This window comes from Salvelinus fontinalis, chromosome 41 (assembly GCF_029448725.1).
Source record: "Salvelinus fontinalis isolate EN_2023a chromosome 41, ASM2944872v1, whole genome shotgun sequence".
Taxonomy (NCBI): domain Eukaryota; kingdom Metazoa; phylum Chordata; class Actinopteri; order Salmoniformes; family Salmonidae; genus Salvelinus; species Salvelinus fontinalis.
In genome coordinates, this window is record NC_074705.1 from 19,132,147 (window position 1) to 19,144,601 (window position 12,455).

The window sequence follows — 12,455 nt, forward strand, 5'->3', positions numbered from 1 at the left end:
TCTCCCATAATTACAGCGTAATAACTTCCTTTGAGTCTTGGCCCACAATCACAAAGCGTCTCAAAGTAGGAGTGCTGATCTAGGATCTGCTCTCTGCTGTCTATATAATCTTATTCATTATGGACAATTTATTTTTTGCAAATCCTACATCAGGGGCCGTATTCATAAAGCTTCTCGGAATAAGTGTACTGATCTAGGATCAGGTTCCTGCTGTCTATGTTATCTATTAATTCATTATTGACTAAAAGGCTAAACTGATTATACATCAGAGCCTGTATAGGAGTGCTGAGATCATAATGCATAAGATTACATGGACAGGGGGTACTGATTTGAGATCAGTATTCCTATCCTGAGACCCAGAGGAAGTCAGGAGGGGCCACTGAAACACTGCCACCCAGTGGAAAATATGTTTATTACACATTGTCCATAAGGAAGACATGATCAGACATATGGGGATAAGGGGATTATGTTTATTACACAAATCCCACCATATATTTGCTGACGAGGGCCATGTTTGTGAGTACGTTTGGGTGGTGTGTGAGTGTGTGTGCACGTGCATAGAGTGGAATAGATTGAGGTGTGTGTATAGAGTCGAATCTATTGAGCTGTGTGTGTGTGTAGGGATGCGTAAGAATACCAAGACACACCACACTCGTGACAACAGTGTATAGGTCGACGTGATGCTTTATTCATAAACCTAGGACCATATATATAATACTGTATAAATACTCTATATACTCTACATCCTTCTGTTATTTCAATATAATAACAAATAAAAATACAACAATAATAATAATAAAAAGCAACAAGATTATATTTAACAAAAATAAATTATGTTTGGATATTCTGTACAAAACATCATCATTAAAAAAAAAACCTTCTCGGAAGGCAGGAGAGACTTACTTATGAAGTAGTAGCAGGAGAGAAGCCACACACACGCGCGTTCGCTTGCTCACACACCTCTTTGGTCTAGGACGGGGCCGAGTGATATGGCTTTGAAATTGGTTTTGTTCAGTCCAGGGTGCATATTGAATAATACGTCTATTGGAATGAGTCTATTGGGAGATTCTACTGGAATGTTAGCAGCACATATCAACTTGTTCAGGAATGACTGAAGTTGATTGAAATGAACTGTATTGAGTTAGTTTGGTTGCATACAAAGTCGTATGGATTAGGAGGGACAATTCGGGTTTGTCTTTTGCCCCGCACTCTTTGAAACAGGAAGTGCCTCCAACCGATACAGGGAGTGGAATGTGTGGCAGTGAGACCATTCATTTGTTTCTAACACATATACATACACATCCTCACCCCAAGGTAGCCAATTCTGTACAGTGATACATCTGGCATATATAGTCCCTCCAAGATGTCTGTCCAGTCCAGCTAGGACAGACAGCCCACACACACACACACACACACACACACACACACACACACACACACACACACACACACACACACACACACACACACACACACACACACACACACACACACACACACACACACACACACACACACACACACACACACACACACACACACACACACACACACACACACAAACAAACACAAGCCATGTCATTGGCACCTAAAGCAGCATGCTTTTTCGAAAGAGAAGTGTCCACTTAAACTCTTCCTCCATCTCAGCTCCACTGACATGGGTGGGGGGTAGAGGGAGGGAGAAGGTCACAGTGTGCCTGCATTGTGCCCCCATGCCAGCCCAGTGAGCAGCTGCACCAAGTCTGTGTGGTGTTCTAGGGGTGGCAGTGCCACGAAGCAGACCCAAACAATACTAAAGTCTACCCTCAAACAAGCTGGAGGGAGTTGAGAGAGAGGTTGTTGGCTCTGCAGTGTCAGTCAATCAGTCGGCCACATTGGACCCCCCGAAAACACCCACGAAAGCACTCTGCTTGGGATGTAAACATTCTCATGATAGGTCAATGTGTTATCAGGCGCAAAGTTCATGACGATATGGTTGTTTTAGTCTTTTTCATTCTTTCTTTCTTTCTTTCTTTCTTTCATGAGCTGTCCTTCAGGGACGTAACAATGAGGTGAGTCCCGACAGTCTTAGCAGGCGCTCTGGTTGCACAAGTCCAGCAGTGGTCGAGGCCTGTCTTTGGGGTCGCAGCTCTCGTGGGCAAGCGTACGCCCGTTGTGTCCCACGCAGCGTAGCGGGCGCTTGCGGAACCCACGGCCACAGCTCTTGGAGCACGCCGACCACTCCCCCAGGAACCATGAAGGACAGGGTTGTGGGGCGCAGGGGCGTGAAGCCAACGGGCGCAGCTCCTCCGGGCACTCCCGCGATGGCCGCCCCTGGGGATCCAGACACAGCACCTCCCTCTGTTGAGTACCGACCCCACAGCTCTGCGAGCATGGGCCCCACTCCCGCAGGGTCCACTCAGCGTCCCCCAGCTCCCGGATGGCATTGATGGACTGGCGGCGTGCCACCGTTCCACCACTAGGTGATGCCAAAGCGGGCCTCGGGGCAAAGTAGCTGTATTTGACACGGGGACGGGGCGAGTCGCCTACAGACAATACCTGGATGGTCAGGGCCTCGGGGAGGGGCGAGAAGCTGCGTAGACGCTCCAGGGAGGCAGAGCTACCGCTGTATCGCAGCAACGCCCCCTTGAGGGCGATGTCTGTTTCGAGAGTCATCAGCTTGTAGTCGCCGTTCAGGAGGTAGGTGCCGTCCTGGCGCAACACTGCCAGGTAGCTGTTGTCATGGCGACCACCACCGGGGGCACGTTGCTTCACGTCCAGGTGAGTGGCGCCAGCGGGGATGGTCACGACGTTCTGGTAACCAGGCCTGAGGGACAGAAAAACACAAGGGTCAAACATAGCCAATGGTAAAAAGTTATGCATAAGTGTAAGAGTTAAGTTAATTGTAAGAGACTGGGTTAAAAAGAGATGGCAGGGCTAAGAGGTTTAGAGTGATAGAGATAGATTAATTAGAGAAAAATAGGATTCTACAGACTGTAGTAAAAGTTAGTAAATGGGTTCAACTAGAAAACAGTCATTTCTAGTCAAAGATGGCTGTTTTGAGGTCATAGGTCATTGTTCTCACCTGGCACGCTCCAGGGCACCCGACACTTTCTTGCAGGTTGAGCCGTTGCCTCCGCACACGCCGCACTTGTCGAAGCGACGGCTGGAGCCGATGATTCGGTCACAGCCCGCCTTCACACACTGACCCTGCACACACACTGAGGTGGAGTCCGGGCTGCAGGGAGTACCGTCAGCCACCTTACGGTTGGAGAGAAACAAATGTTAGCCTAGTTAGCCTAGACAGTGTTAGCCTAGTTTGCCTAGACAGCATTAGCTTAGTCTAGTTAGCCTAGAGACAGTGTTAGCCTAGTTAGCCTAGAAAGTGTTAGCCTAGTTTGCCTAGACAGCGTTAGCTTAGCCTAGTTAGCCTAGAGACTGTGTTAGCCTAGACAGTATTAGCCTAGTTAGCCTAGGCAGTGTTAGCTAGTCTAGCTAGCATAGATAGTGTTTGTCTACATTTTTGCAAAAGTATCTGTGGTGTGACCTCACTGACCTTGGGTTTCAGAATGAAGAAGTAGCCCGTGCCCTTGGCCCGGCACACCAGCTTGCAGCGGTCTTTGGGCGAGACGCCGGCATATTTGGGAACCCACTCCACGCCCTCTCCCGAACCGAACGACACCTGTGACGAAATATCGTTGTGGGCCAGACACTGCTCCTCGCGGAACGACACACCTATAGAGAAAGAGAGATGAAGAGAGAGAGAGAGAGAGAGGTGTGATATTCACTGTTAGTTTAGCTTGAGCCTTAGGTTTACTTTACAGTAGGCTGTGATATTCAAGTATGGCTATTCTCGAACGTGTAGAAAGTATAAGTATGGGTACAATAGGCAAGTCAGTGGCCTATGTGCCTAAATAAGGTTGTATAATTTCAAAGTATAAATATATGAATATGTGTGTGTAATAAGAGTAATTACTGTATTAGCTATGTAATAAGCATGAACTAAGTATGTAATAGGTGTGGCTAGCAGAGGCGCTTACCGTTGCTATCAGGGCAGATTTCTGTGTTACAGGACCGATATTGGATCCTCTTGCCCTCGCAGTACTTCCCCCCGTTTTTGGGCAGAGGGCTATCACAGTCCCTGAAGGAGAACTGCACCCCTCCGTCGCAGGTACGGGAACAGTCTCCCCATGGTCCCCATACTCCCCAGGCACCGTTGACTGGAGTCTGCAACAGGAGAGGACATCATCGTCATTCATAGTCACACACACTAGCCCATATAACACTTCAATAGTCCTATAGGTAATCCTATAGCTAAAAAGCTAATAGTCACACACTTTAGCCCCTATAACAGGGGTTCTCAACTCTTACCATATGAATGCCAGAGCCTGCTGGTTTTCTGTTCTACCTTATAATTAATTGCACACACCTGGTGTCCTTGGTCAACATCAGTCTCTGATAATAAGGTAACAATGAAAAAATGCAGTGGAACTGGCTTCAAGGTCCAGATTTGAGTTTGAGGGTCCTATAACATTTCAACACTCTTATAGCTAGTCTGATATCTAAAAAAAAGACATAACATTGGCCCTAATCCAATGTATCTAAAACTAGCCAATCCCAAAGCTGCATTACACTTCCTTTCCCCCCAATGGACCAATTCCATCACTCCCATTGACTTTAAGACTTTGTCATAGGGCCGTGTTATAACGGTGTTAACACCCACCTGGTGACGAGCGGCCTCCGTCTTGCTCAGACAATGTCCCGCCAGGCAGAAGCTGTCATGGCCACACCGCGTCCCATCAGCCCACGGGAAGTTCTTGGTCTGACAGACCAGCAGTCCATTGGTTGTGGTCACTGTGCACCAGAGCGCCACACATGTGGTACTCAGGTCGGGACAGTGCTGTGACTCCTCCCCGAAAGTCAGGCGACATTGGCGGTCAGCGTCGTACACGGTTCCGGGTAGCGTGGCAGGCAGCGGCTGGGACTTGTGGGGCTTGTCCAATAGGCACTGGCCGTGTCCATTGTCCATGAAGGAGGTGACCATGAGGGCGGAGCAAGGCGACCAGGGCTGGAGTTGGTCCAGGTTGGACAGGGTGGACGCCATCATGTGCGAGCCCCAATGGTCACCGTTGACGCTGGCACACTGCTTGGAATCATCGTGGGGCATGTTGAACACGTGGCCTAAGGCACAAAAGAGAGGGAGGAATGGAGAGAGGGGAGACAAGGGGTTGGTTTGGGACTGAGAAACGAGATGTGTACTGTGTGTGGCTAGGGACAGAGATGTGAATGTATGGTGCATATGTGTCAGCTTGGCATCAGGGTGGCATCTTACCGAGTTCGTGTGCCACGGTGAATGCCGCCTGCAGCCCGTCGTCCTCGATGATGGAGCAGCTCCTCTCCGGGTCGCACACCGTGCCCACATCCGCCATGCCTAGCGTGTCACAGGAGTGGGCGCCGCACAGGTCCTATAGGGGGTGAGAAGGGACAAAACACAACTGTCAAACTCACTGCCTTTCCCACATACACATACACACACAGACACATAACCCATATCATAAAGAAGAACCCTGTTTCAAATCAAAAGTAGTGAACTATATAGTGAAATGGGTGCCATTTGGAAAGCAACCAAGTAGTTGTGAAGGTGTTGCCTGTTACCACAGTAGACATCGGTGCAAAAACATTGTGAAAACAGTGTTAAAATGCAAACGCAACATACCGTTCGGGTGAAGAGCACGGCCGTGTCGTAGTGCTCTGGGTGGCGGTCGCTGGGCGGGTTGTGCTGCCGCTGCCACTGGCAGAAGTTGCGGAGGGTCAGGGCAGCGTTAGACGACACCTGGGGGCCGCTCTCCTCCTCGTAGACAACCAAGAGCTTGACCACGGCTAGGCTGATGGAGTTGTGGATGGTGGGGTGGCGGTAGAGGCGCGATGCCACCGCCATGATGGTGAGCAGGTAGGGCTTGAGTCCGGCACCGTGGAACTCGGCCATGGACTGATCGGCCACGATCATGATCTCCACGAAGCGAGGCGTGGACACAAAGCGCTTGGACCGCTGGTGGTGGGCTGGATGGAAAGAGAGAAGAATCGAGAGAGGTGAGACAAACTGGCCTAGAATCAGACTTTTAAGACAGTTCTCTCGTGAGAGCCTGGTTTCTCTGGTCTAAATTGATGAACTGTTAGTCTGTAAACAGTCTGATGAGAGATGAGAGACTTGAAGATGAAATGTCAAATTGCTTATGGCGAATATCTGAGTAGTCACAAGTGATTTTATTTGAGTTGTAACAAGTGATACTACAGGCCATCATGGATTGTAGGCTACAAAGTTGTATTTTCTAGGGCAGATGAAGAGCGCCTGAGCACTGAGCAGATCGACCTCTCCAGATGTGTCTGGAGCAGCTCCAGCGGCTCTCATTGGGCGACTCAGCAGCCCCTTACTGAAAAACCACATGCATTTCACATGTGATTATTACATGTTTTAGTTTTTTCCAAAAACACGTTTTTACATGAGTTCATATGTGAAATTTCACGTGAAATTGTTTTCTCTGTATGGGCGTCTCTTCCTAAGGACTACATTCCCAAATGTACCTTCACTGGGCGGAAATGATGTGTGAGACGGGGAGAAGAAAAAAAATCGGGGAAAATGTCTGACAGTGCTGACCTGCAACGTGCAGTACCAGGAGGCGGCGAGACTAGTTTCCACCAGCCCCAGTCCCCGGCCCGTACCTCCCTCGGTCACTCCCCGCTCACTTCCTCCGAGCCTTGCCCTCCCCCTTCTCCCCTTGCCTGCGTATACTGTCAAAGCTGAGCCCATTCCCCGTTAACCCTAGCTGTGCACCGGTCAAAGTATCGACTTATCCACCCTTACCTCAACATTTAAATATATAGCCTTTGCTGTGTGTAATTATTAGAGGCTCAGATGTTTGCGTAAAATTGGTATTTTACGTATCACTCCAAGACAGAAGATGAGGTAGTTTGGATAGACAAATCCTCCGGCTAAACTCTGCCCGTTTCAGGAATTGAAGCCTCAGGACACGGCTGGTACAGGAATTGGGCCAGAGTCCTTTTCGTTTGCCATACATGACGTAGACGCACAACACAACTAAGTGACTATCTGGAACAGCTTGGCTTATTGTTTCTTCTTACTAAAAGACCTAGGCCTATGAATATGATGTAAAGTCAGCATATTCCTAAATGGACCCAAGTCAAAGGTTTTATAAGTGTTAATGCGTACCTGGGTGGTCGGGGTTAGTGGTTCCATGGTTTACTTTTGTCTCCTGATTCTCTGGAAACCTGTCCTCGTCCTCGTTGACCCCACACTTTGAGCTGCTCTCCTCTGCAAAAGATTCCCGACCTCTCCGGCGAATGAGGTGGAGGTCCCCATCAATAGGCTGTGCATCAGTCGCATTATTGGGATAGATGAAGTACTCTTCACCTTGGAGGTAGAAGCCGCCCCGTAGTCCGTGGCACAGGTTGAGCGCAGCTGCGGAGTCCTCCTCCCCGTTCACCGTGCCTGAGAAGAAGCACCGAGTCTCGGCTGCGCTGCTGTCAGATTCCCGCTGCGCCTGCAACTCCGGGCTCCCCACCACATGGAACACAAACCCAGGTGCCAGGAAGGTCTGGTCCGGCTCTAGCTCCAAGACCACCCGTTTGCCAAATACGTCCAACCGGTATACCCGCATCTCCGACTCCTTCTCTCTCTCCTCTACCGAAAGGGTCCGGCCCTGCTCGGCTTCCCTCTCCGGCCGAACCGGGTCGAGTCTGACCGGTACAACTGTACTTTCCTCCCATGTGCCGTGCGCCGCGCTCACGCACAGAGCGGTAATCAAACTGAACGAGACGCAAACGAACCACATCATATTCCGTGTCAGACCTTTCAAACTGAAAGATACAATTATATTGAAGTGTCTGACCGAAGCAAGTAAAATCCGTAAAAGACTCCACTAATAACTAAAAAATATCAGCCCAAGAACTAAAACACCTCCAGAAATTGTGTAAGTGTAAAAAAACTAAAACGGAAACAAATCCAGTGCAAACCCCATTCAAAATAGTCTACAGCTCAAACTTCATATCTTGTTGCTTCAAGTTCGAGTCTTCTTATATTCTCTTGGTCGAAAAAAGCTCAGCAGTAGATAAATTCCAACTCTTCGGAACGTTGGTGTTTCTTTCAGCCCTCTCTTGAATGCTCAACAGCTGTTTGAGTTTCTATGTGACTTCGGGCGCAGGTTTTTTTCTACTGTGCCGTCTAGTTTCTGCTCTGATTTTGCCTTAAAGACGGACAGATCCCGGCTCCCTATATATCCCCCTACTCGGGACCACCCCTTCCTGAAGCCCCTTTGATCTTTTAGAGACGAAATCTCGTGCGCAACAAAACGCAGACATAGAGACGTGCCATAATAATCAATCAATGTGGAGTGGGACGCGTTTGGCCCAGAACCATTTTTTCCCCTGCTCTGCTTGTAGGCGGGACTATAGCCCTCACTCCTCTCCCCATACCACCGTCCTCCCCCTAAACGCTCTCATCATTTACACTAAAAACTCATATACTTTTCGCCCCTGCTACTTTTACGCTGTGCTCATATAGCCTATAAGCTATACCCACACGTTGAATGTAAATTATACTTCATGAAGGTGGCAGTGGTTTATCTGTAGCAGTGTTGTGGTGTCTGTGAAACTGGAGATGTGGGGATAGCAGGTCAGACATGGCAACCATCGCACCGGGGCTCGATACGGGGAGCGAGGAGTCGTTTGCATAACCTCAGTGCCAAGCGAGCTGTGCGCGGTGTCGGCCTGGCGGGTTTCCGTAGCTCTTCGGGGAGAGGGAGCGCAGAGGGGCCGGTGGGTTCTTAAGGTGGAATAGTCCCTTCGACGCATCTCCTTCTCCACTCAACCCTCCGAGGCCAGGGCCCCTCTCCTTGGACGGACACCCCCTCCCCTCCCCGCGCTCGTCATCCCAGCTCCTCTTCTCAAACATATGGTGCAAACCGCATCACTTGTGTAAATCCAGTACTCTGGAATCTTTCCAAACGAATTATCGACGGATTACTCGCCCCCTCCCAGTGACCGAGTAAATGTTTGCTAAGTATTATATATCACGTTTGAATAATGATACACGACACACAAATAAAATACTAAACTCAACGGTGTCTATGTATGGTAAGTCTACTTACATGTACATCTTAGTCTTAACAGGACAGAGAAGTGGTACATACCGTAAGGGAACAACACGAGACGTCACAGGTACAGTGCAGGAACACCAATAGCCAAGAGATAAAGATCAAGAGATAAGATGGATAAAGTGCCATACACGGTGGTCTCAGCCTCTTAGTGAACTGCGAGTCTGTTATGAGTATGGCCTGCCTGGCAAGTAGAGCATATAAGGGAAACATTTATAATCAATTTTTAACGCATTAGTTGGAGCCCGTCATATGAATTTAACTTACAATTTCGAGGGAAGAATTGTGACGGGCCACCTTAAACGCAACAGGTCGAGGAGAGGGAATAGTTGTAGTGACATAGTAGTCCAGCAGATGTCAGACGTGGACCGTGGAAGGAGTAACAAAGGACCACCAAAGGCTACTGCCAAAAATCCAACACATGGCACATGCTATTCCCACGTAAGACTAGACTCCCTTAAAAAAATATACAAAAAATACACTCCTTTGGCTCAGCATTTGCATGTCACATATGTAAGGGAAAAAAATATTAATTGGTTGTATGGAAGATCATAATTTCTATCTTAATTAACCCAGGTATGGAGGCATTAGGGATTCTAAATAAAAAAAGGGCCATAAAATGAAAACTGTACACTTCTCTGTGGCATAGAGGGGCATTTAGTCCCAATTTTTGTTGAGAGGTCATTGATTGCCAAATCCAATATCTTTGAATTCATTCTGTATTATGAATGACATCTTGTCCTGTATGGCTCAGTTGGTAGAGCATGGCACGGCAGGATTTTGGGTTAAATTCCCGGCGCCACCCATACGAAAAATGTATGCATACATAACTGTAAGTCGCTTAGGATAAAACAGTCTGATCAATGGCATATATTTCAATGGACCTGGCCCCTCTGCTATCTCTAAATGACTTCTGATTCTGAGGGCCAATGGTATTTTGGGAACACAAAGGAGGGCAATAGGTTGTTGTTGCTTTGTTTTTATTGGGTATTTCATTTAGGCACAGAAAAGGGTTTGCAAGGCGTAGTCATGTAGTATTATTGTGTTGGTGAAGATCATTTATTGGTTACTTAAGCCCTATAGCCTGCAGATGGCAGCACAACATCACATTTGACCTCAGTGTTCTCAGACTTCAGTAACACCGGACTGGAACTTCCATCAATTCTTACACTCTACAGGGCCACATAGGGACTTACAGTGACTCCACAGCATTCTTACTAGTCCCTAGAAAGGAGCAATGCACTAGAACATAGTGAACATATCAGCCTTTAAAGGGGCAATCTGGGATTGCTACATCCATTTTTAAACTTTTAAATGAGTGATCACTGAACCCCATATTGCCTCTGTAAAGGGAATCAGGGCTATTATATAATATCATATGCAGCTACACCCTGATTCTCGTACACATATCAGTTTCTTAAGGGAGTAACAGTTATTCCGCTACGTTAGTGGACATGTCATATGGAGAGATGGCGTCTACTACACCACATTTAGCACACATATTAATTTATATGAGGGCGTGAAGGTTAATAAGTACACTCCATCCCCATTGGCTATAAAAAGGAATGAATGTGACCACATTCTAGAGTGTGTGTGTGTGTGTAGGCGTGTGTGTCTAATGTGACGTCTACACTTTGGCATATCACACTCCATCCGCCCCTTCTCATCATGGAGTAGTTCATACAGTATGCCCTATGACCTTCGGATGTCTTTTTAAATAGCAACAGGGAAACCGCACGCACGCACGCACGCACGCACGCACGCACGCACTTCTACTCTCATCTGACCTGGGATTGTGGTAAAATGATCTATCATCATCGTCATCAATCTTGTAGTGAAAGACAACACCTTAGTTAATGCAGGTGCAGTGGGAATAAAAAGTATGTGATCACTTTAGAATTACCTGGATTTCTGCAAAAATTGGTCATAACATTTTATCTGCTCTTCATCTAAGTCACAACAATATAAAAACCCAGTCTGCTTAAACTAATAACACACAAACAATTATAATTTTGTATGTCTTTATTGAACACACCGTGTAAACATTCACAGTGCAGGTTGACAGCAATAACCTCAACCAAACGTTTTCTGTAGTTGCGGATCAGACCTGCACAACGTGCAGGAGGAATTTTGGACCATTCCTCTTTACAAAACTGTTTCAGTTCCACAATATTCTTGGGATATGCTCTCTTGAGGTCATGCCACAGCATCTCAATAGGGTTGAGGTCAGGACTGACTGGGCCACTCCAGAAGGCGTATTTTCTTCTGTTCAAGCCATGCTGTTGTTGATTTACTTCTGTCCTTTGGGTTGTTGTCCTGTTGCATCACCCAACTTCTGTTGAGCTTCAATTGGCAGACAGATAGCCTTACATTCTCCTGCAAAATGTCTTGATAAACTTGGGAAATTATTTTTCCGTCGATGATAGGCATCAAAGCAGCCTGTTGAGATGAGGTTTTGATGTTGGGGTGCTGTGTCTTTTTTCCCCCCCACACATAGTGTTGTGTGTTCCTTCCTTCCAAACAACACAACTTTAGTTTAATCTGTCCACAGAATATTTTGCCAGTAGCGCTGTGGAACATCCATATGCTCTTTTGCGAACTTCAGACGTGCAGCAATGTTTTTATTGGAGTGCCTTTTTCCGTGGTGTCCTCCCATGAACACCATTCTTCTTTAGTGTTTTACATATTGTAGACTCGTCAACAGAGATGTTAGAATCTTCCAAAGTTTTCTGTAAGTCTTTAGCTGAGACTCTAGGATTCTTCTTAACCTCATTGAGCATTCTGCGCTGTGCTCTTGCAGTCATCTTTGCAGGACGGCCACTCCTAGGGAGACTAGCAACAGTGCTGAAATTTCTCCATTTATAGACAATTTGACTTACCATGGACTGACTTTTAGAGATACTTGTGTAACCCTTTCCAGCTTTATGCAAGGCAACAATTCTTCATCTTAGGTCTTCTGATATCTCTTTTGTTCGAGGCATGGTTCACATCAGGCAATGCTTCTTGTGAATAGCAAACAAAAATGTTGTGAGTTTTTTATGGGGCAGGGCAGCTCTAACCAAAATCTCCATTCTCGTCTCATTGATTCGACTCCAGGTTAGTTCTCTTGACTCCAATTAGCTTTAGAAGAAGTCATTAGACTAGGGGTTCACATACTTTCTCCAACCTACACTGTGAATGTTTATGTATTCAATATAGACAAGAAAAATACAATCATTACAATCATTAGTATAAGCACACTGTTTGTCTAGTGTTGTGACTTAGATGAAGATCAGATCAAATTATATATCACATTTATGCAGAAAT

At 47.0% G+C, this 12,455-nt stretch overlaps 1 protein-coding gene across 1 annotated transcript; it reads right to left on the bottom strand.

Annotated features, from left to right (window-relative positions):
* Nucleotides 1-1,471: 1,471 nt before the first annotated feature.
* adamts1 (ADAM metallopeptidase with thrombospondin type 1 motif, 1) lies at nucleotides 1,472-8,880 on the bottom strand. Its single transcript, XM_055908411.1, has 8 exons — nucleotides 7,208-8,880; nucleotides 5,696-6,039; nucleotides 5,312-5,444; nucleotides 4,703-5,160; nucleotides 4,020-4,206; nucleotides 3,536-3,714; nucleotides 3,065-3,240; nucleotides 1,472-2,806 (listed from the first exon to the last, which is right to left on the bottom strand). The coding sequence occupies exons 1-8, from the start codon at nucleotides 7,830-7,832 to the stop codon at nucleotides 2,068-2,070; spliced, it is 2,841 nt and encodes a 946-aa protein (XP_055764386.1). The 5' UTR covers nucleotides 7,833-8,880; the 3' UTR covers nucleotides 1,472-2,067.
* Nucleotides 8,881-12,455: the final 3,575 nt, after the last annotated feature.

What these genes read in the sequence shown, in the direction of transcription:
- adamts1 (XM_055908411.1), bottom strand. Translation starts at nt 7,832, where the DNA reads ATGATGTGGTTCGTTTGCGTCTCGTTCAGTTTGATTACCGCTCTGTGC. An exon ending in CACCGTGGCACACGAACTCG is followed by an intron (nt 5,161 to 5,311) that starts GTAAGATGCCAC and finishes TTTGTGCCTTAG; the next exon opens with GCCACGTGTTCAACATGCCC. An exon ending in GGTGCCCTGGAGCGTGCCAG is followed by an intron (nt 2,807 to 3,064) that starts GTGAGAACAATG and finishes TCTGTCCCTCAG; the next exon opens with GCCTGGTTACCAGAACGTCG.